At 42.0% G+C, this 22,984-nt stretch overlaps 1 protein-coding gene across 2 annotated transcripts in view; it reads left to right on the plus strand.

Annotated features, from left to right (window-relative positions):
• The window catches only part of col5a3a (collagen, type V, alpha 3a), a 48,433-nt gene extending 25,567 nt beyond the window's left edge, over positions 1-22,866 (plus strand). For both annotated transcript variants that reach the window (XM_015948492.3, XM_015948493.3), the window contains 49 exons: positions 201-254; positions 776-820; positions 4,828-4,881; positions 5,047-5,091; positions 5,237-5,290; positions 5,671-5,715; positions 6,174-6,227; positions 6,833-6,877; positions 7,163-7,216; positions 7,646-7,690; positions 7,829-7,882; positions 7,995-8,102; positions 8,684-8,737; positions 9,062-9,115; positions 9,224-9,268; positions 9,425-9,478; positions 9,785-9,829; positions 9,919-9,972; positions 10,087-10,140; positions 10,282-10,335; positions 10,420-10,527; positions 10,827-10,916; positions 11,091-11,144; positions 11,286-11,393; positions 11,667-11,774; positions 11,871-11,924; positions 12,093-12,146; positions 12,232-12,339; positions 12,432-12,485; positions 15,859-15,912; positions 17,688-17,741; positions 17,875-17,928; positions 18,027-18,134; positions 18,234-18,287; positions 18,370-18,423; positions 18,759-18,812; positions 18,914-18,967; positions 19,063-19,170; positions 19,262-19,315; positions 19,445-19,498; positions 19,580-19,687; positions 19,771-19,824; positions 20,139-20,174; positions 20,618-20,671; positions 20,761-21,046; positions 21,203-21,315; positions 21,390-21,458; positions 22,047-22,280; positions 22,504-22,866. In XM_015948492.3, the coding sequence (XP_015803978.1) occupies positions 201-254; positions 776-820; positions 4,828-4,881; positions 5,047-5,091; positions 5,237-5,290; positions 5,671-5,715; positions 6,174-6,227; positions 6,833-6,877; positions 7,163-7,216; positions 7,646-7,690; positions 7,829-7,882; positions 7,995-8,102; positions 8,684-8,737; positions 9,062-9,115; positions 9,224-9,268; positions 9,425-9,478; positions 9,785-9,829; positions 9,919-9,972; positions 10,087-10,140; positions 10,282-10,335; positions 10,420-10,527; positions 10,827-10,916; positions 11,091-11,144; positions 11,286-11,393; positions 11,667-11,774; positions 11,871-11,924; positions 12,093-12,146; positions 12,232-12,339; positions 12,432-12,485; positions 15,859-15,912; positions 17,688-17,741; positions 17,875-17,928; positions 18,027-18,134; positions 18,234-18,287; positions 18,370-18,423; positions 18,759-18,812; positions 18,914-18,967; positions 19,063-19,170; positions 19,262-19,315; positions 19,445-19,498; positions 19,580-19,687; positions 19,771-19,824; positions 20,139-20,174; positions 20,618-20,671; positions 20,761-21,046; positions 21,203-21,315; positions 21,390-21,458; positions 22,047-22,280; positions 22,504-22,650 (3,612 nt within the window). In that variant the 3' untranslated portion in view covers positions 22,651-22,866. The remainder of the gene's footprint in view (positions 1-200; positions 255-775; positions 821-4,827; positions 4,882-5,046; positions 5,092-5,236; positions 5,291-5,670; positions 5,716-6,173; positions 6,228-6,832; positions 6,878-7,162; positions 7,217-7,645; positions 7,691-7,828; positions 7,883-7,994; positions 8,103-8,683; positions 8,738-9,061; positions 9,116-9,223; positions 9,269-9,424; positions 9,479-9,784; positions 9,830-9,918; positions 9,973-10,086; positions 10,141-10,281; positions 10,336-10,419; positions 10,528-10,826; positions 10,917-11,090; positions 11,145-11,285; positions 11,394-11,666; positions 11,775-11,870; positions 11,925-12,092; positions 12,147-12,231; positions 12,340-12,431; positions 12,486-15,858; positions 15,913-17,687; positions 17,742-17,874; positions 17,929-18,026; positions 18,135-18,233; positions 18,288-18,369; positions 18,424-18,758; positions 18,813-18,913; positions 18,968-19,062; positions 19,171-19,261; positions 19,316-19,444; positions 19,499-19,579; positions 19,688-19,770; positions 19,825-20,138; positions 20,175-20,617; positions 20,672-20,760; positions 21,047-21,202; positions 21,316-21,389; positions 21,459-22,046; positions 22,281-22,503) is intronic.
• The last annotated feature ends 118 nt before the right edge of the window (positions 22,867-22,984 follow it).

The following is a 22,984-nucleotide window of genomic DNA, read 5'->3' on the forward strand; positions in this document are numbered from 1 at the left end:
TCTGTCAGACGTGAACATCCTAACATGACATGCATGAATTCTTTACAAATCTTGTGCCAGATGTTTATTTGCATACTATTAGGATTGTTGTAGTTTCTGTGATGTCAGTGTGCATTAAAAGCATCTGCTTGATAAAACTCGCCCAAAGTAGATCACTTGAAAAAGTCTTTGTGTTCTCGACTAATGCTTTTATCTTGTAGGGGGACAGAGGAAGACCTGGTCCTCAAGGGCCTATTGGAGAGCCAGGCGAGAAGGTGAGCACTCCATTCACCCAAAAACAACTTTTGAAAAACAACACCCTGCAGCTGCGTTTGGGTTTATTGAATTTTCCATCTCTAACTTTAAAATGGAAATTCCTTCCAGATCAATGAACTGATTTTGTAAACCTTTTAGACAGTAGTGCACCACAAATCCGAACAAGTTTTAATAGAATAAAGTCATGAACTGCTGCATTAGTAACTCTGCTATGCTGGCTTGAAATAATTCTGCAGGAAGGCACATTAAAGTAAAGCATTGCACCTCTAACACAGACCGAAGAATATTGAAGATACTAGCACTGTCAGCACAGTTAATCGATGCAGGCTGGCTGCTGAAGTCTGACAGGCTGGGCTATTAGAGAGATAGTTTATCCTTATCTGTCAGGCAGAAGATTTCTTTAACAAACTATTTTCATAGATAAATTATTTCTGAATACAGATGCTTTCAAACCAGAGGCTGGGCCAAAGAGGTGAAGAAGATGCGTGTGATGAGTTCATTTCCTCTCTCTTTATTTTAGGGATCCGATGGACCTGTTGGACCAAGAGGGCAAGCAGGTGAACCTGTATGTATCCAGATCGGAAAGATTTCAATGTTGTTGTTTTTTTGTGTGCCTATGTAGACACTTACAACAACATACAGTGTTATGTATTTTACAGGTTTTTTATTTATTTTCAGCTAGTAACATTAAAAGATTTCAGCTGTCAGTGTTAAAGAAACACTGTGCAAATGCAAAAGCAGTTTTCAATTTATAAGTTCATCTATTAAAAAAGAAGCTATTGAAACCATCCTGGCTCTATGGGAAACATTAGAAAGAAATAGTCATTCATTATGTGAATATGAATTCATTTATGATTTCAACGAGTCATTTTTAAACCACGAATTACCTGTGATTAAAAAGTTGAACTGAGATTCAGCAGCCACACAAGTCTACTTACCACCAGAAATATAAAGAAGTTAGTTCAATAGAACCAGTCTGACTACTTTTTGCCATGTGCTGATGTGGGTTCGACTCCCGGTGTCGGCAGTGATTCATTTAGCCATTTGAAGCAGACTTCATGTTTTTATATTTTGGTTTTATTGATTATTTTCTGCAAAATATTTGCGTCTCTTAAGATTTTTGAATGAGGTCTTTTCTTATTTGACTCAAGGCCAAATGTGGCCCGCGGAGCATTTTTATGTGGCCCGCGAGATAAATATCAAAAATATATTAAAACTGACCCGCTGGCCGATTTTACCGCAAAGACTACAACTCCCATGATGCTTTGCGGCGTTAGCAGGAGCCGAAGCTTCCCCTCCTTTGTGTTTTTCCCAGCGTCTACTGCCGGTGTTTGCAGCTCCGCTGTCTCGGACAAACTAAACACGCCTCTCACTCAGCGTCGAGTTTACTCAGCTATTTGCCGAAGTTGATGCCCAGAAACAGAGATTTTAACCGCTCAGTGATGTGTTCACGACTGAAACAGAAAGTTTTCCAACTAACTTCCAGACAGAGCTGATAGAACTCCAGCGAGCAGCGACACGCCCAAATCAGCATGACTCTGTGCCTGCTGTCGTTTTTATTTTTCCTCCCCGACACAACAACGTGGTTAAACTGCTCAGACATTAGTGATGGGAATTCCGGCTCTTTTTAGAGAGCCGGTTCTTTTGGCTCAGCTCACCAAAAAGAGCCGGCTCTTTCGGCTCCCAAGTGGCTCCTCAGATTTTCTGCTGCGTAGAGTACATTTATAACCAAAATAATGCAAAACTATGTGTAAAATGATTTACTAATGTAAAAAATGCAATATATAAAATATTTATCATTTCTATGGATTTAATAACTGAACACTTTAAGAAATCTCCACTTTCTGACTGCTGGCGCTCATTTTCTCACTGTCTTCGTCACACTCTCCTCCCTCTCACTCGCCTTTTTCCTCCTCCTCATTCCCTCTCATCTCCCTCCTCCCGCATGTGCTCTGCTGTGTGTCTTCCCTGCCCCTACTGCTCTATGTGTGGACAGTCTGGACACGCAGTTACACATGTTGACCAATTGCCTGTAGCTTTCACCAAAGCAAGAGGGGAGGGGGCGGCTCCCAATGACAAGCCGGCTCCCATCGTTCACTTCAAAGAGCTGGCTCTTAGAGCCGGTTCGTTCGCGACCGACACATTACTATCAGACATGTTCAGCAGCACAAACCTATGTGAGCACCTGTTGTCATCTAATATTGTCATTATTATGATGAAGATGAACAAAACAACAGGAGTCTCCTCCTCAGCTCAGATCAACCCCATGATGCAGGTATCTGGCTGGAACAGGTGAGCATCACAGTAAACCAGTGGAGCAAACTGAGCTTTAAATATTTAGGTTTTATGCTCTTTTTCTGCTCCAAAACATGAAAGTTAACAAGTGAGATGTTGCATTTTCATTTAAGATAAAATTATATTTTTATTTTGTTGTTGGCCCGTGAGAAGAGATGTAACCTACAGTAAAACAGGAAGTGGAAAGGCTGCAGATAGATGAATAGAATAGAAAATCCCTTTATTGTTCCTCAGTGGGGAAAGCTAGACGTCACAGCAGCGATGACACGTATTACAGGAGAAAAAAAGGAGAATAAAAAAATAAGAAAAATGAATAAACAACAAGAAAACATAAATCCTGAATAGATTTTAAAAATGCTGAATATACCACAAGTAATGAATACCACTGATGCCTTTTATTTCTAATTATACAACAGTTAGTTCCGACCGAGTGATTTGATTGGTCAAGAGACTTTCCAAGAGTGCTGATATTGGACTGTTTACAAACAGTATCACTCTGCTGTGCACAGGCGTTCTAACCGTTATTGTAGAAAATGTTTGTGTTGCCTAGCAACAGCCTTGTCCGAGTCTCCGTTTTGTGTCGGGACTATTTGTGTTGGCGGAGCCTGATAAATTATTAAATAAATGAACAAATCATAATCTGTTGTTGCTTATTGTTGTTACAAAAATAAAATGAGCAGGTAGAACTGTTGTATAAAAGCAATATCACACTTGAGGCCGTGCGTTGCTGCTGAATATCAGCACTGGTGTGATTATCTACGGCACTCGGTCTGCGGCCTCATGCCTATGACCAAATCACACCAGTGCTGATATTCAGCAACAACGCACTCCCTCTCGTGTGATATTGCTTAATTGACTTGCTCATGTGTAATTTGGTTATTCCACATTTAGTGTTAATGCAAATATAAGTTTGTTTCCAAATTAAAAGGTTCAAAATTGCATATATGTTGATAAAGAAAATGTGCAAATTTGCCGTCACATTTTTAAAAAATATTAAGTTTGGCCCTCGACTTCGTCCCAGATTTTCATTTTGGCCCAGTGTGAATTTGAGTTTGACACCCCTGCTTTAGTGGATATTCTGCTTACGCCACATGGACTCACACTGGCTAAATAAACAAAGAGCAAACAAAAAACATTTTAGTTCTTATATTTTAAACAGCTTACCAATAGAGGGTTGAAAACATCATACTGGCAGTGTAGATAAAAAAGAACAAAAGTTACCACTGAGACTGCGATGCAAATCTGTGTGCATTACTGCATGCCAACACTTGAGCCACTAGCTACAACTGCCAGTCACCTAAGCCACGTATCCTGTGCTGGCCAGGGGAGACAGGTTTCAGACCAGAGCCTAGCTTCCAGTAGAGGACCAGCGCCGGATGACGAGACTCGTTTCCATTAATGCTTTACAGGATTTTCAATGTAACACCTAAAGTTTGTAGCCTTGCCTGCCAGACTCGCCCTCTGTCATTTCTACACAGAGTATGAGTTGGGATACTCAGAGGTAGAGAGCATCACGAGGGGCGGGATTAGCCATCTCAGAAATAACCAATCAGAAAAAAATGCAGAAAGGACAAATGTACCGCGCAACGCTGTAGTTTTTAGCTGTAGTCAAAGATGGCATCTGTTGATGGCGCAGACATCTTTCTTTAGACGAAAGGCTTTTAGCGCTTCTTCTTGTTGTGGTTTTAAAGACGTGTCCAAGTCATTTAGAACAGAGGACAGAGCCGCAGCGAACTCCGCTTCAGACGCCGTCTTTGTTATTTATAAGTAACTGAGCATTGTGGTGTGTGGCGTAGGCTGCTCAGTGCTGATTGGCTCAGTGCTGGAGGAAATCGAGCTGCTACAGGCCACGTTAAAAACTAACTCTGATAAACCACAAACACCTCATTGGCAGATGGCAAAAATAAGATGGAGTTAGGAAAGAGGATAGAAGATGTCGGCAAGGTAAGCAATAAAATCCTGGCCCGAACGATTATATTTCCATATCAATCACATCCCAGGAGATCACAGATGTGGCTTTGGAGCAGGTGGCTTGGCCAGCTTACAAAGAGGGGGGCTGACAAAAACAGACCACACAAACATACTCACACCAACAGGCAACAACACACTTCATAGCGAGCACATACAAAACACGTGCAGTCACTGAAATAAACGGGTGGTCTCTCGCTGTTTTCATCTTCTCTCTCTTCAGTTCTGATTGATGGTTTAGTATTCTCCGCTTATTCAGCGTCATCATGGATGCAGCTTGACTGACTGCTCACTGTGTTTTCTCTCCAGGGTCCCCGAGGTCTTGTCGGGCCACGGGGGCCCCCTGGCTCCCCTGGACAACCGGTATGTCAACGTCAACTTGATGACAGGATCAGAGACATTCAATCGCTTCAGATCCAGAGGATGGAGCTGTTGTTATTATGTCTTTGAATCAAAAACAAACAAAAACATCCCATATCAGGAATTTTATTTAATATTTAATCTGTGTCCTTTTGGTATTTTTTACAGGGTATAGCTGGTACCGATGGAGTACAAGGTTCAAAGGGCAACCAGGTCAGTTTTACTATCTCAACAGCATTTTGTCATTCAGTCTGTAAGGATTAAATGTGAAAGATTAGTTTCACAAGTTATACAGATATCAGAACATCATTGAGGGTTTGATAAACCGTGTGATTTGTTTTGGTTTGACTGTTTTTAGGGACCACATGGAGAAATAGGCCCTCCAGGTCAACAAGGAAATCCAGGAATACAGGTACTGGACTTTAGGAAAAAACTTTTGCCAAAAGATTCGATCAATTCACGATGTGATTTATAAAATCTACGAAGGGAAGCATCACTGGCAGACAAATAGACAGTTCCATGTTTGTTGCATATGTTGTTGTTTTTATTTCACAATCTTTATTCCATTAGCCGTGTTATTTTATTTTGTAGATTAAAAATAAATCTGGCTTGGAACATTTACGATCCATGCCATGTACAGCAAAGTGAATCATATGTTCTGTTTTTCTAAAGCAGCCATTATGTTTATAACTCACACATTTACAGATGATTCAAGCTAACGTTGCCGATTGCTAATCATGTTTTCAGTATTCTTGTAACTCTTAATCTGACTGATGCTTTGCTTTGGTGCAGGGCTTCCATGGTCCTCAGGGTCCTATTGGAGCCCCAGGAGAGAAGGTAAGTAGCATGACTTACTACATTTACGTAGGTAATAAAGTTGTGACTTTTTGACATCTGCGTCATCACACACCTAGAGGAGCCAGATCAAGGAGGACGGTGTGAGCCAGCCTCCTCTGACTACCATTGAGACAAGACAGGACTAGACGGGAAATCAATACACACACACAGATGCTAAGGAAACAAAAATCTAGGCTGGAGCTTTTGGTGAAGTGATATGCACCTATTCAATATTCCTATACAGCATATGTGCAGATAAGTATTCAATTTCAGTTCAGCTGCTGTACAAAATTACAAACCGTAACCCCCCAGCCACATAAAACCAGAAATGTCCCCATATAATATACAGAAGGAAACACCTTGGCTGGAGCCTTTTGTGACGGGGAATGCATCTGTACAAGACACACATACAAAATATGTACCGATCAGATATTTTTGTATTTTTATGCCTCATACAGGGTCCCCCAGGTAAACAGGGCATGCAGGGACTCCCAGGCATTGATGGTCCTCCAGTAAGTTCACCACAGACCCACATGTAAACGCATTAGCACACCTTTTGCAACTCAGGACTCCATCCAGATGTAACCAGACAACCCGTTGAACTGTTTTAGAGTACTGTACATCCGGTTTCCAGCATAAAAAATAAACCAATTACTTGGTAAAATGGAAAGCAGTGTGAGTTTTATGTGCATGCTAGCAAATGCACATACACTTTCTTGCAAGTGCACACATTTTCTATCCAGAATCTGTTTTAGTGCAACCAAGTGAACTAAATTTGCCAGCTTACATTTTTTCCCTCACTGGAGGCATTTTCAGAGTCGATCCAAAGCAGGATGACATTTAGAATGAGAGCTACAGATTGTCTTAGAGGGAGGTTGTTTAATCTTAAGGAATTAATTTTACATTGCAGTCAGACACATTTGTATGACTTTCACATATTATTCTTTGCATTGTTCTGCAGAGCTTTGTGACACAATGATACCTCAAGGTGCTTTTTCACTCTCTGTGACACTTTCTCATTTGTTAATTGCATTCAGAAAATTCTGTTAGGAAGAGATATGAAAATGATGTTTTTGCAGCTGCACTCATGCATTCTAATGCTTGTTTTTCTTCTTAGGGTCACCCAGGAAGGGAGGGACCCCCAGGAGAAAAAGGCATCCAAGTGGGTAACTGCATGTCTAAGACTCTTCTTCTGTGGTGTTGAAGGAAGATTTTAAAGCAACAAAATCATGTATTTTTTTGTCTGCTTGAATGCATTCATTATGGTCGGAGTCTCAATAGTGCCATTATCTGTATCATAGAATTATCCCATTAGAGCTGTTAGCAGAACTATTTGCATTTTCTACATCCCTAAGATGAGATATGGTGTCATAGCCCATTTCACACTGACTCAAAGTTATTTTTCGGCCTGTTACTAAAAAATACTTTATTTTATTTTGACATGTAGGGCTTGCCTGGAACTCAGGGGCCTGTTGGGTACCCGGGCATCCGTGGAGTCAAGGTGAGCCATAAAATGCACCATGATCTCAGAGGTAATGCTCAGTGACATTTATTCCCTCTCCCACTTTATTGTGTGTGTGTGTTGCCTTTGATGGACAAGCTGTTTACGTCTACAACTGAGAGCTGACAGGTTGAGCTTACAGGACTTCAGCTCTGAAGGGGACTTCTAACAACAAAGTGAAACCCATTTGACATGAAGGAGAAACCTTGAGACAGTCAGACCAGATCTGTCCATGTAGGAGTGATGCTGTGGATTCTGGATGTTTCCAAAAAAACAAATAAAAGAAAATCTGAAAAACAGGGAAATCTTATGTCAAAAGGAAAAACATTTCTGTGTTTCAAGTATACCGTTATAATATTTGGGGTGTAGTTCATATTCTATTCTTCAGAGTTTGTTTGAATTCTTGTGCTTTTTTTGTCTGTTACACAGGGAGCCGATGGAGTTAGAGGTCTAAAGGGGAGCAAAGGAGAAAAAGTGAGACAAAATGGATACAAAAACCATTATTCTGGCACTTTTCAAGCTGCAACTTCTGGTTTTATGGATGGTTCACACATTACGATGATGAGATTTTAACACAGTCCTTTGATTTTACCTCTTATTGCTGCGTTATAGGGAGAAGATGGCTTTCCTGGGCCTAAGGGGGACATGGGTGTCAAGGGTGACAGGGTGAAATCTGTTTTTCATTACCTGCCTTGTTGTCATCATCTCAGTTATTGTTTCATAAACGAAAAAAATCACTCATCTCAACTTCTTTCGTCTTTCTTTCTTTGAACTTAAGGGTGAAAATGGAGCAGTTGGTTCTCGTGGAGAGGATGGTCCGGAAGGGCCAAAGGGTCAGACGGGACCTGTAGGAGAGTCGGGACAAGTTGGAGCAGCAGGAGAGAAGGTGCTCTTTACACTTGCATAATTTACACTACATGGAAATACCCAATGATCGTAGGACTACCCAGCTGCTGACTCAACACACCATTTATGTAAAACCTTGATTTATGTTCCTGAATTTATATTAATAAATAAGAAAGTATTTTCCTTCTGCTTTCAAATATAACAAAACATCGAAACGTGATTATTTTAGTGAATTAGATTCTATTTCCTGCACGTTTATTAACACTTCCACTGACTATGGTGATGTAGGCTACTTTAGGCACCTGTTCTCAGTGGTGTTTTTTTAATTCAGACTCAAACACATTTTTATCTGCTGGTTTTTTATTCAGAGGGCATTGGAGCGCTGCTATTTTTGCTGTTTTAACTGTCTTTATTGATTTTATTGTACCCATTATGTTTGTGCTGCACAGCACTTTGGTCAACAACGTGTTGTTTTTAATGTGCCACATAAACTAGTCCTTGTCAGCACAAGCATGAATATTCAACCATTTAGGATTAACGTTACACGTGCAACAGCTTAACATCATACGTAGCACTTGATTAAAAACTACACACTTTTTTCTTGCTTTGTCCTCATTTCAGGGCAAACTCGGTGTTCCTGGTTTGCCAGGTTACCCAGGAAGACAAGGCCCCAAGGTAATTTAGCACTCAGGAGGCCTCGCAGTGAAGTTCCTCCATCAGAGCTTTGAAGCACCATGATGTGTGGTTTACGTGACTTTTTCTTGTATGATTAATAATAAAGCATGATAAATGGCATATTCAAAAAGGCTATTTTATTTATAGTTCATTAACGACGTCGATTTATCACATGGTGATGAATGGTGTATTTAAGGCTGTGTTGAGCTCTTGGACTAGATTTGCTTTCATTTGAAGCCGTAGTTAATTATAAGTTAATGAGACATTGAGGGTGACGTGATAAATGGAGAGCGGAGGCTGATTAACCTCTACTTGTGTCCACAGGGAACACTAGGCTTCCCCGGTGTAGCCGGCATCTTGGGAGAGAAAGGAAGAAGGGTGAGGATAATGCTGACTCTATAGTCCACATCGAATTGTACTCATCTCCATGCCAAATATATAGGCTGACCTTGTGAGGTGACAAATATGTTGGTTTTTATAATGCAGGGTGCATCTGGTCAGCCAGGCCCAGGAGGCCAAAGAGGTCCTAATGTAAGTATAATGATGTATACTCATTATGTAATTAGGTACCGCCAATGTACAAAAACATGTGGGAGTAAACCGGACTATCAGGGCTCTACAGGGTTTTCATGGCATGCTATTTACCCAGTCACATGTGTTAATAAACAGATGCTTGTTTTCCAACAGGGAGCCCGGGGTGGAAGAGGAGCAAGGGGGCCAACCGGAAAGCCTGGAGAAAAGGTGGGCTTGGTGGCATAAACAGAGACATGCACATACAGTTACAGATACATAAACACACCTGGATCCCTCATCAAGTATGGATGAATGAGTTGACAGAGATGTGCCTGGTTGTTCCATTTCACTTCTCCATGACAGGCCATCTGGCACAGCGCGAGCTTGGCGGGGGCATACTTCAGTTTACATTCTCACCCTCCAAATCTACTTGGGCAGAGCTAGTGCTTTGCTGGCAGACAATAGGCTGCACATCTTTGAAAGCACAATGCTTAGTTGGGTTTTCATTTCATTCTTGCCTTATCCACCTGATAGGGTTCTGCTGGACAAGATGGGCCTCCAGGATCTCCAGGAGATCAGGTAGGTTCACTTCTGTATTACACCTGTTGCATTTTAAAGGAAATCTGATTCGTAGCATGAGTTTATCAATGTAAGACCATTTTTTCTAGGGTCCTCAAGGAGCACAGGGGCAGAGTGGGGAACCAGGACCTAAAGGGCCTAATGTGAGCATAGCTATCCTGTGATTTAGTATTACTGATTTGATCTCAGCCACAATTTCCTGTTTAGCTTTGGTAAGTTCAGGTTATTGCAGTGATTTAAGAAGGTTTCACTCTCAGGGCCCCTCTGGAAAGGATGGATTACCAGGCCATCCAGGTCAGAGAGGAGAACCAGTGAGTCACTTAAAAAAAACTTTCAGCATTGGAGCTAAATTACTTTTATGTGCACACTTCGAATAGATCATGTTGAAAATAAACCGAATTCACTAAATTTAAAATATTCAAAATAAAAGACTCACACATCTTTGTTTTCAGGGGTTTCAAGGCAAGAATGGACCTCCTGGTCCTCCAGGAGTTGTTGGACCTCAGGTACAAATTTTTACCAGGAACGTTTTGCTGGGGGTGCTAATGTACTAGAAACATGGTACATAGTGATACTATGATTGTCTTCAGGGGAAATCTGGTGAGACAGGGCCAACTGGAGATCGAGGTCATCCAGGCTCACCAGGACCACCAGGTGAGCATGGTTTACCAGGAGCTGCTGGAAAGGAGGGTGCCAAGGTGAGTTCATATATCACATCATCAGGATCATAATCACTCGCTTTAATCAGTAGCACTGATACATAAAACACAAGTACTCCTGCTGTACTGTGGTTGCCTTATCTCCTGGGTCTAATTCTGATCTCTAATTGGACAATAAATAACAATGGGAACCTCGTGGTGTTTAGCATATTGTGGCTCATAAAAGATTAATGCGCCTTCTTAGCCCGACTTGCTGGTTTGTGTGATTTATGGCCTTTTGTTTATTGGCCACTTGCTGATAATCAAATCAAATGTGTGTGTTCGTGTGTGGGTTCTAGGGAGATCCGGGCCCACTTGGAGTAGCAGGAAAGAGTGGCCCCCCGGGGCTCAAAGGCTTCAGAGGGAGCAGAGGAACCCCTGGTGTGACGGTAACTCAAACGTTCTGATACTCACCTGCTTTTACTTCCAACAGCAACTATGCCTAAAATGTGCAAGTTTGATTTAGTTTGAAATTAAATTAGCAGACTAGGTGGGAGTGCTCTAAATCAAAACTATTTCATGGTAAATTATAATTTGATTGCAACAGTGGTTTGTCGTTTTAGGGCCCTCCAGGTCTAAAGGGAGGAGAAGGCTTACCTGGCACTGCAGGAACTATTGTGAGTTAAATTGTTTCAAGTTGTTTTCTTTACAATTGCGATTATATCAGTTATTTTCTCATGTTAAATCAAATTCTAGAACCACTACAATAAATAAACGTATGATTCATGTGACGTACTCCTATCTCCTCTGATTTCCAGGGTGCTACTGGTGAGAGGGGTCCTGCTGGGCCGGCTGGTGCTATCGGCCCACCAGGACGACCAGGCAGCATTGGTCCTGCTGGGCCGAACGGAGAGAAAGGCGAGCCAGTAAGATTTGGAAAATTGCTAATTTAATATTTTAGGCAACAGTGTCTATTAACACACAGTGCTCTATCACCTCCTGCTACTGTGTGAAAACACAACATGTGGTTTCAGATTGGATAGAGTCAGCATGAGACCGAAAACCGTTTGGGGAAAAATTATAAATGTAATCAATCCGGATTTCCTGGAAGCGACTTTCCCCATTGATAAAGCACATTAATCCATCTGTCATGCTGTGGTAAGGGGCCATCATTATCTGTTGTTCTATCTGTGCCCCAGGGAGAGAAGGGAACCTTGGGACCTGCTGGGCATGATGGGCAACCAGGACCTACAGGACTGCCTGGGGTTGCTGGATCGCCTGGGCCTCCTGGGGAGGACGGAGACAAGGTAGTGTCATCGGACAGTAAGTCTGGACTAAAATTCTTGTTTGAGTGTCTGGCTGATCATTGGGCTTAATTATATGTTTTTCATACGTGTCTGTAGGGAGAACTGGGCACACCAGGCCAGAAAGGCAGCAAAGGAGACAAAGGAGAAGCTGTAAGTAGGAGTTTTTCTGTGAATAGCTCAAACACAACATCATAAATATGGTTAGAAGTTAAGATCAATGTCCCTCATAACTCCTTTTGGTTGTCACAAGTGGTTGTGATTACATCAGTCATGTCTGCCCATCAGCAAAGATCCATAGAACTATTCATTCCTTTTTAGGGACCCCCAGGACCTGTTGGTATTCAAGGACCTGTAGGCCAACCAGGACCATCAGTATGGACAATTCCTTTGAACAAATAACTCAAATCATCCTTTTGGGGTTGGTTTTTGTCATATTAATCATCTGTGCACTCTTCAGGGTGCAGATGGTGAGCCAGGTCTTCGTGGGCAAATGGGTGTGAACGGGGCAAAAGGCGACGAAGGACCAAGGGGGTTCAAAGGACCACCAGGTCCCTCTGGGCTACAGGTGAAACTAATTTTAACATCAGCGTTTGTTGCTCCACATCTGATATTTTCATTTTATTCTCCCATCTTTGCTTCTCCCTGGTTACTGTGTAGGGAATGCCAGGTCCCCCTGGTGAGAAAGGAGAAAGTGGCCATGTTGGTTCAATGGTGAGTAGATCTCTGTTGTCTCCTCACGTTTCAAACGAACGCTACGTTTTCAAAATGACATCTCATCTTTGTGTTTTGCATTCTAAATAACCGTACATGTTTTCACTTATTTTTGTGCATGGATACTAAAACCTCTATAATGTTACAGTAGATTGGTATGTGCCAAACACCAAACACTCATTTTGTTGTTCAGCCCAACATATCAAGATGCTGGTGAAGGTTCTCAGTCTTCAGTGTCATGGTGAGCCAAAGGGGTTCAAATGAGGGAAACTGGACCTCTTTGGTTTCTTGAAGACGTTTTGCTTCTCATCTGGACTACAATACTGTATTTACTATTGTTCTAATGTATTTCAGATACTTTTTAACACTGATGATGTTGTCCCTCATTCTCCTCCACCTCTTCATGTGATCGGCTCCTCTACACCCACATTTCTTGTCATTTCTGTCCATGAATTAAACACTTGCTCCATATCTTTATACTCCTTCAGTCGCGATTGAATAAACGTTCCTATTTTCAGACGTTTTCTGAAAACAGTTTTTGGAACCAGTCCGTGTCTGCCGCAAAATATCTTTTTATTTTTTGATGGGGCAATGGCGGCGTTGTTGACGAAGTTAAAGGAAGCAGCATCCTCACCAATCACAAGCTTGTGGTCTCTGTCACTTTTGGCAGATGGTCGAAAAGTCGGGCATGTCTCTTGTCAGCCTCTGTGAGCCCATCGGAGAGCTCTTGCGCCGACACAAAATGGCATTGCGCATCTCTGCACCGACGCAGACGGAGAAGTAGAAATCAGGCTTTGCCCTGAGACAGTTCTCCACACCTTCATCTCCTCACGCTTAGACTACTGTAACTCTCTTTTCACGTGTCTGAGCAGAACCTCCCTGAACCGTCTACAGGTGGTTCAGAACGCCTGTGCTCGGCTTCTGACCAAGTCCTCCAAACACACCCACATCACCCCGCTTCTCCTCCAGCTTCACTGGCTGCCAGTCAACTTCAGGGTTCATTTCAAGATCCTGGTTCTGGTCTATAGGGCCTTACATGGACAAGCACCATCTTACATTGGTGATCTTCTTAGTCCCTACACCCCCAGCAGGTCCCTGAGGTCCAGTGATCAAAGCCTACTGGTTGTGCAGCACCAGGCTAAAGGTCAAAGGTGACAGATCATCTGCTGCTGTGGCCCCCAGACTCTGGACCTCTCTCCCCCTGAGCCTGAGATCAGTGGACTCAGTGGTCTCCTTTAAAAAGCAGCTGAAGACTCACTTGTTCAAGCTGGCTTTTGTATGACCTTCTTCACCTCTCTCTCTTTATTCTGCTCTCCCCACCTATTCCACCTTCCTCAGGATCCACTGATTTCCCTCTTTCCTGTTCACTCTCTCTCTTTCTCTTAACATTTTTTCTTTTAAATCGCAATTGCTTATTCTTGCTCATTTTAAATATATTTTAAACATTTTCGAAATGCTTTTTTATATTTTTACATTTTTTATATTTTTTGTTTTTGTTTTTGTGAAGCGCCTTTTATCTTGAGAGGCGCTGTAGAAATGATATTTTCTTCTTCTTCTTCTTCTTGTATCATGCTGCCACTAAACAGTTTTAAACCAATTGTTACCCCTCCAAAGACAACGTTTCCTTTTCACAGGACACACATAAGTGTCTACATTCTGTACATAGAACAGGCACTCCACCTGAGCGAAATAAACTTTGATTAGAACTACCCATTTAGTTAATTAGCAACAGCTGTGTCAACTGTAAACCTGTGTTGTACTGATGAACCAACATTCTCCTCTGCTGATAATTCTTAACACGAACTTCCCCCAGTCTCAAGTGGTCTTCTGGAAGGGATTGAGTTTGCTCTGATCAGTGATTAGTCTCAATACTGTTCTGCTCCTGGGGTATCAGGCTGATATTCAAATAGACTCTGCACCTAGACGAGTCTAAAATGAGGCAACTGCACTCAAATTAGAAGAAAATGGAGCTGGTCTGCCACCAGCTTATGTGCTTGGTGCTGATTTTCCACTTTAATCCCCTTTGTAACATCAAACACTCCATCTAAATTTATGTTTTACAAAAGAAAATCAAATTCTGAAAGCAGATAATTCAATTTATCATAACAAGAAAAGCACAGGTATAACTAATAATGCTAATTATGGTTCTAGTCCTTGTAATGGATCCTGCTAGACAGACAGCAAGTGGTGACAAATACTACAAATTTCATAGCTGGTTACAGCTGATGTTTACACTTGATGTAATTTTGAAAATCCCATTTTTTAGATTCTAAGATTGTTTGAATACATTTTATGCTTATAAGTTCATGTTTTTGTTGCATTTGATGTTGCTGTTGCTGTCTTAGCATTGGTTCGATCTTATAAAATGGTCATGATATTAACCATTTTCAATAATGTCAGCAAACCTTTTAAATGCTAAACATGTTGTTGTGGCTTTTAAACAGTGTAAATCCATGACGTCTGGAGCAACAAATGACCCTAGAGAGTAAACATGGAGGCTGTGTGGGTATGAAAGGAAAGAAGAGATAAAAAGCAAAACATAGAGAAAGAAAAGGAAACAGTGGAGCAATGGAGTGGAAGGAAGAGGTGGGGTACTCACTGTGAGCAGGAAGTTGGTGTGACAGCTGCTAATCAGATTAGCCTCAGCCTTGGCTTTCTAATGAGCATCGTCCTTTGTGACAGTCATCTCACAACGCTGTCAGCCATGAACACACGCCCAACAAGCGTCACTATAGCTCCTCTTCTTCACAGTCAGATTAGGGAGGGAATGCATTAAAATGGAACCAAAACAAGCGCGAGAGGAGAGGAGGGAAGCTGAGGACTCAGTGGGAAAGTTTTATTCATGTGTCAGTGTTGCGGATCACAGAATTCCCCCTCTAACGCTGATGTTTCTCTGTGCCAGAAGGATATGTGTTTTCTCCAGTTCCACAGTTCTCCCTGGTCTCACTGTTTCAGTGTCTCTACAACACAATACTTCAGTGTGATTCGCAGCACAACTCAGCTGAAGCTGAAGCCAAGTACTGTTATAATTAACTGCTTGGTGCTTCTTAAGCTGCACAGACAAGTCAAATCTCAAGCCATCTCTGGCTGAGAGAACATGCTCATATCATGATCTATAGATTTTATTTCAGGTGGAAATAAGAGAGGCAGGAGGCGCAAGCAAGAAAGAGCCCGAGTCCATGTCATACTGAGGGCACTGATCTTTGTTTGAGTGTCTTTATCATGTCTTTATGATAATAATCACTGATAATGGGGCCTTTGTGAAAGCGATCAAGCTTGGGCTGGCATCTAACGGTTTGAGTTGTGTATGCACAGATGCACATTCACTTGGCATATAGTTATGTGGGATCACATTTATTTTCTCTCTCCTCAGGGGCCACCGGGACAGCATGGACCACGAGGACCTCAGGGAGCCATTGGTGCAGAGGTAAAATATCTGACATTCATTATTATTATTATTATTATTATTATTATTATTATTATTATTATTATTATTATCATTATTATTATTATTGTTGTTGTTGTTGTTACTATTATTATTATTATTGTTATTGTTATTATTATTGTTGTTGTTGTTATTACTATCATCATCATCATCATCATCATCACCATTATTATTGTTATTGTTATTATTATTATTACTATCATCATCATCATCATCATCATCATCACCATTATTATTGTTATTATTATTATTATCATTATTATCATCATCGTTGTTGTTGTTATTGTTATTATTAGTATTATTTTTATTATGTTATAATTTTTTACTATCATAATAAATAAATAAAAAAATAAAAATAATAATAATAATAATAATTATTATTATTATTATTATTATTATTGTCATTGTCATTGTTGTTGATGTTATCATCATCATCATCATTATTAATATTTTTGTTTTCCAGGATTAGAATCATGTCCTCTGGTTTTGTTCAAACACGTTGTACTTCACAAAAACGCTCTGGTGGAACAGACAGCTCATGATCTTTATTTTATTGGTTGATCTAATAACTGCTTCAACTGGCTTTATTCTATTTTGTAATCTGCTTCATCATAATCATTATTCTGATAAAGTCTAACTGTTCTCATGGATAAATTTGCATAGTTGAATCTAATTTTTCTCAGATATTCTAGCTTGATATCATGCATCGTTCACTGAGGTTTGAAAATATGTCAGAAATAGGAAGGCTGGAGCCCTCAGGTGAGTCAAAGTTCAATAGGTGCGAGTAAAAAAGAAAGTGACGTTTCCACACTTGATGTGTGTTCGTCAGAGTGTGAAAATATGTATTCTTTGGTTTTGATTGTCATTTATTATAAATAATTAAGGTTTGATCATTAATTTGTTCATTTTAATTCTTAAATAAACTAATTTGTTTATCTCAAACACACACACACACACACACACACACACACACACACACACACACACACACACACACACACACGACAGAATGAAGGTAACATTTTTACATGGTTTTTGAAACAATAATCTCCACAAAATACATTTTTCAGTTCCTCGTGACTTCAGGCGACCACAGGCCTACCACTGCTTTAGAAATTTTAATTATTAAATGGTATTAGAATGTAATCCTTCGATGGAGTTATATATACTGTTCCATGAATCATTAAGTGGTATTACCCCAGAGTGGCAGTTATATTTACCTCTAGTAATGGTTGTCCCTCTGCAACCTCTCATGTTGCTCAATTATTCAGCAGTCAGCTGCAGAAAGCTGTGACACTCACGCTAGCGCTTCATCACACGAAGCTTGGACTGCAGAGACGGTTGAATCTATAATACTGATACAAGAAGAGTGGAAAACAACCAGATGAGTCAGTCGTGAAGAAAGTAGATGACCAATGGAGTTCAGTGATAGGGCGTGGCTGAGGTAACCTCTGCTAAAGATTTAGTTACACTGGTTTCATCTGAAGAAAGAGTTCAGCGTAACACGAATGCATCTGCACAAACATACTCACAGGGAGGGGCAGAAGCACCCTTTTGTGATTTAAACAATATACCCATGCAGAGCTGGAGCAATAACTCCTCATAATGTGATCATTTTGTTCCAGTTTCAGCACTTTGTGAGCAAAGCTGCTGGCGAGCAAACAGAAAATACTGCAGATTCAGATTTTCAGAGATCAAATGAATATTTAAACTCACTCTTGTTTTAGTTGAAGCTTTTCTCTCTCCTCCCGCCACAGGGATCCCTAGGCTCACCTGGAGGAGTTGGCCAGCCTGGACGTGTTGGAGAGAAGGTCAGCAAATACCATTAACAGAAACATTTCATGTCAGTGTGCACTTTCAGCAGAATGGTGAAGGTTTGTTCAGTATAGTGGTGTGTCATTGTGTAAGTGTGTTTCATCATGTCAAATATCCCAACTCTGTCAGGGGGAGGATGGAGAAGCAGGAGACCCCGGCCCAGTTGGAGAGTCTGGCCTTCCTGTGAGTCACTTTGTCTTGCTTTCAAGTTTTTGTGATGCTCAGGCTCATGCTTTTGTCTTGCACCATAGTTACCTGTGTTTAAATTGTTGGTTTCTCAGGGCGCTAAAGGTGATGTTGGGGAAAAGGGTGATTCTGGCCCCCCTGGTGCAGCTGGGCCTCCTGGATCCAGAGGGACCCCGGGAGAAGATGGGTCTAAAGGCAATCTTGTGCGTAGACTGTAGGGAAATGATGTTGGTGGAAAGTCAGTCAGGCTTTTAATGCCATTCAGGACCATTTTTAACACGCGGGTTTGTTTGGTTTTCTAGGGTCCAATTGGATTTCCTGGAGACTTAGGCCCCCCTGGAGAGCTAGGCACCAGTGTAAGATTTTTTTAGGTAATTTTTATTCTGCCATTTATGCATTTTTTTATTTAAACCATCTCTCTCTCTCTCCTTTGATCAGGGAGTCGATGGGGCTCCTGGAGCTAAAGGAGATGACGGAGAACCAGGAAAAGCAGTAAGCATTGATTTACTTTCATCCCATAAAGGAGGGGTGAGGAATCCTGGTCAATCGAGGGCCGCTATCCTGCATATCTTAGTTTCAACCCTGCTTCAACACACTTGATTTCAATCAGCAGGTGATTAACATGCTTCTGCAGAGCCTGATGAGCTGCTGCACAGGTGAATCAATCACTGAATCAGAATTGTTGGAGCAATGACGTGCAGGATACCGGCCCTCGATGACCAGGGTTCCCCACGCCTGCCATAAAGTCTGCGGCCTGACAGCATTACTGCAGATGTTTCATTTCAGTGTCTCCAGATGTTTCTGTTAACTTTCACTTCTATCTGAAGGGACCGCCAGGAGCATCTGGAGAACCGGGTCCAACAGGAGCTCCTGGTCGGAGGGTAAGTTTGATGAGTTCTGTGTACACAGCAGTTTTATAGCTTTATTCAGACATGAGAGATCACGTTTATGCCCCAGTGACATCATTTGCTCTCTCTGCCAGGGCCATATTGGTGCCGCAGGAAAAGAAGGGAAGCAAGGCGTGAAAGGAGGCAAAGTAAGGAAAATTACTTCTGCACTTTTGAACATTGTCTTAATCGCGTTTCACTCATAATGTGTCTGTTTTAAATTCCTTCCCTGTTTGCGCTGAAGGGGGCTACGGGAGCTCAGGGTCCAGTGGGAAAAACAGGCCCAGTAGGGCCCCAAGGTCCACCAGGGAGGCCTGGTCCAGAAGGACTTCATGGTATTCCGGGCCCTGCGGTCAGTAGAAGAAAAACACATTGGTGAAATAGCATATCTAATTACTTCTGATGGTGTGAGTACTCGTTATGACTAATGTGGGTATTTAAAGGGGGAACAAGGGCTAAATGGACCACCAGGACAGACGGGACCACCAGGACCATTGGTAAGACAACTTCTGAGAATTTAAGAATGAAGTCTGTCAAATCACAAAGAACACAGTCATAATTGTGACTTGAATGAGTACTTTTAAACAGCAGTACTGTAACTGACTAATGTATGTCCATCATAATAGGGTCCACCAGGACTTCCAGGATTGAAAGGAGACCCTGGCAACAAAGGAGAAAAAGTGGGTGTCTAACCACAGGAAAGCAGAGTTATGTTCTAACATATGGACACATTATTTGATGAAACGTTTTCCTCTTTGTAGGGTCATGGAGGGTTGATTGGCTTAATTGGCCCCCCAGGGGAACCTGGTGAAAAGGGAGACAGAGGTCTACCAGGAAGCCAGGGTTTGCAAGGTGCTAAAGGAGACGAGGTAGGTACCACCCACCCCCACCACCACCACCACCAAAACAACAAAAAACTTTCCTGACAAGACATGATTGTGCTCATTCCTAGGGTATGCTGGGCTCACTTGGTCCCATTGGCCCACCGGGTCCACCTGGACTGTCAGTGAGTAGATTAACTGTTGCAACAGCACACCTCCTCCATCCCAGGGTGTATTTTATGTCTACTTCACACCGTGTGTCCTTTGAATTAGCCAACGCCAGCCTACATGTCCAGTCACAGTATGCAGATTTCTACATAGCTTGCTATCGATAAATGAATGTGAGAAACATCATCAGAGAAGTTTAAAGTGCAAAAATCTGAGCAGAAAGAATTACATGTCTGGTTTATGTTTGCAGGTCTTTGTTTAACATGAAGTGTTTTTCATTTTAACCCAGTTTTTACATGTTTAAATCTCCTATTGTATGCCCCCCCCATAGGGTCCAGCTGGTGAGAAAGGATCGAAGGGAGAGTCGGTGGGTAGAGTAATCAGTCTTATTTACGCTTTGCCATTACAGTACTTGCACCTCTTGTTGGGACAGCAGCTGCTAGGAACATATGCTGCAGACAAAGGAGAATGTTTATGTGCTGGCTTCGCTGTTCCATGCATCCTAATCACAATAACTTACTGTGTTCCCTGGATTATTTTGGAACCAAACCCATGCTGTACAATGTGAGATTTTTTCACTGGGCCCTTTTAATAGGACTGGGTTTGTAGAGTGTGATATACATAAACACACTGGTTGGCTTTGAGAGCCAAGGCTTTGACCCCAAAGTGCTGATGCATGTGGCTGGAAAATCCTATAAGTAGCAACCACACAGTACCTGTCTAGATAAAGTCAGGATTTAGACGAGAGGTGTGAGAGAGCCTCCCAGAGGGCTGTGATTGACCCAATTTCCTGTTGTCCTCTATTTCTAGGGCGTTACTGGTCCCATAGGAGATCCAGGCCCTGCCGGTCTTCCAGGACCCCCGGTGAGCACCTTCAATCATCTCTTTCATCACAGACTCTATCCTCTTGGATTCTCCTTCATTCCTCGTTAACATGCCTGTGTTACCTTCAGGGACCACCTGCAACATTCGTTCAACCTCTGCCTATTTGGGAGGAGAGGCGGAAGAGACGAAGACATTCAGATCAAGCAACAGGAGCAGCACCAACCAGGGAGGATGAGGAGGCGTTCCTCCAGGGTGATCAACCTTTGGAGGATGCTGAGGGAATGGAGGAAGTCTTTGCTACCCTCTCATCTATGAAGAATGATGTGGAGCTCATAAGGAAGCCTCTTGGAACATTTGACAGCCCCGCTAGGACCTGCAAGGAGCTGATGATGATCCAACCTGACTACAAAGATGGTTAGCAGACACAAGAAACTTGCTCACTTCTTCAGAAAAATGTTTATGCTGACTTAGAATCACTTAAAGGTGCTTCTTATTAAAAAGATAAGGTCAATCATGGGTATTCATTATTTTTTCATGATGTGTTAATGCCATCAACAAATGGCCTTTTAGGGGACTACTGGATAGATCCCAACCAGGGCTGTCACAGAGACTCCATCAAGGTCTTCTGTAACTTCACTGCTTATGGAGAGACCTGTCTTTACCCTGACAAAAGGATTGAACTGGTGAGCCTTTAGTATCTGCTGTCATCTATTAGAAAAACAAACCGACCCTTAACTCACCACTTGCCTGTTTTCAGGTAAAATTGTCAGCGTGGGCAAAAGAGAAACCAGGAAGCTGGTTCAGCCAGTACAAAAAGGGAAAACAGGTACAATAAATATGGATGTTGTTGCTTGTTCCTACATTTTCCTGCTACTTATTTTGGGTTAAGTTCCAAAGAATGTGTGCAAAAAGGCAGCTGATTTAAAATTGCCAGCTGCTGATTTGAGTTGTCAGAATGATTCACAAAAGTTATTTGCAGCTGTGTTGTATTGACAGGCATCCGTGACTTCTCATGTGCAGCTGTTAGAAAGTCTCATCAGTCTCTTGAATAACAGACATGACATTTGTTTTCAGTGCCTCCATCTCAGAGCAAAAACCTTTTGCTTATTCCATTGAATATAATCAGTTTCATGAAGTTTAGCTAAAGCAGGAGTGGGCAACTCTAATCCTCGAGGGTTTGCTGTCCAGCATGTTTTAGTTGTTTCCCTTAATTCCATGGTTGTATCACCTCTTCAGCTGGTCATCAAGCTATGTATAAGCCGCTGAGTAAAATCAGTTGTGTTAAAGCAGGGAAACAACTAAAACATGCTGGATATAGCAGCCCTCGAGGACCAGGGTTGCCCACTCCTGAGCTAAAGCACGTATCACGTCTGTTCGCCAGCGTCACACTCGGTCTTTTTCTTGTGTCTTCCAGTTCTCGTACACTGACAGGGACGGGAACCCTGTGCATGTAGTTCAGCTGACCTTCCTGAAGCTTTTAAGTGCCACAGCCAAACAGAGCTTCACCTATATCTGTCAGAATTCAGCAGGCTGGTTTGACAGCACCTCCCGCTCCTACCAGCATGCCCTCCGCTTCAAGGGTAGCAACGATGAGGAACTCACACAAGCCAAAAGCCCCTTCATCACGGCGGTGCACGATGGATGCCAGGTCAGTGCTGCCAAGTGTGAGAGAGAACAACCCACTGGACACAGTGGAATCAGCATCAATGAGACTGACGTGTCTGTTAGCAGAGCTGCTGTTGTCAGCTGAATCTAACACTAGAACAACCGTCAAATTACAGGTTTAATAACGGGTTTGTTTTAGCGAGGGGATGGGCTAGTGGAAGCAAGCCAGGCAGATTTTGATCATGTCTTTGATTTTTCTCTTTCAGCTTCGCAGAGGTCAGGAAAGGACCGTTCTAGAGATTGACTCCCCATCAGCCGAGCTGCTGCCCATCGTAGATGTGGCTACAGCAGACTTCGGCAGCAACAGCCAGAAGTTTGGATTCCGAGTCGGACGAGTGTGCTTCAATGGTTAACATCTTGGCGGTAACAAACATGGAGGACCTTCACGAAAAGTCTTCAGTGAAAGAAATTGGACTTTAAAAAGTGCTCAGACAACATTGATAATGTTATGATGTATGTGGTGGGTTTGTGGTATAGTATTTAAGACTTTTCAAATGCCATTGCAATATTTTTTATGAATTTACAACAGGAATAAAGAAAGGCAGAAAAGAATATAAACAACAGCGTAAACGCAGCACCTTCACCAAAGGGAATTACTGCAGTTAGATATGTTGAATTTTAAGATTTTGTTTTCTGATGTTCCTTTGTTGTACAAATAGGCCATGAGAGATCCTCTGGAATTCTAAG

Source organism: Nothobranchius furzeri, chromosome 5 (genome assembly GCF_043380555.1).
Source record: "Nothobranchius furzeri strain GRZ-AD chromosome 5, NfurGRZ-RIMD1, whole genome shotgun sequence".
Lineage (NCBI taxonomy): Eukaryota > Metazoa > Chordata > Actinopteri > Cyprinodontiformes > Nothobranchiidae > Nothobranchius > Nothobranchius furzeri.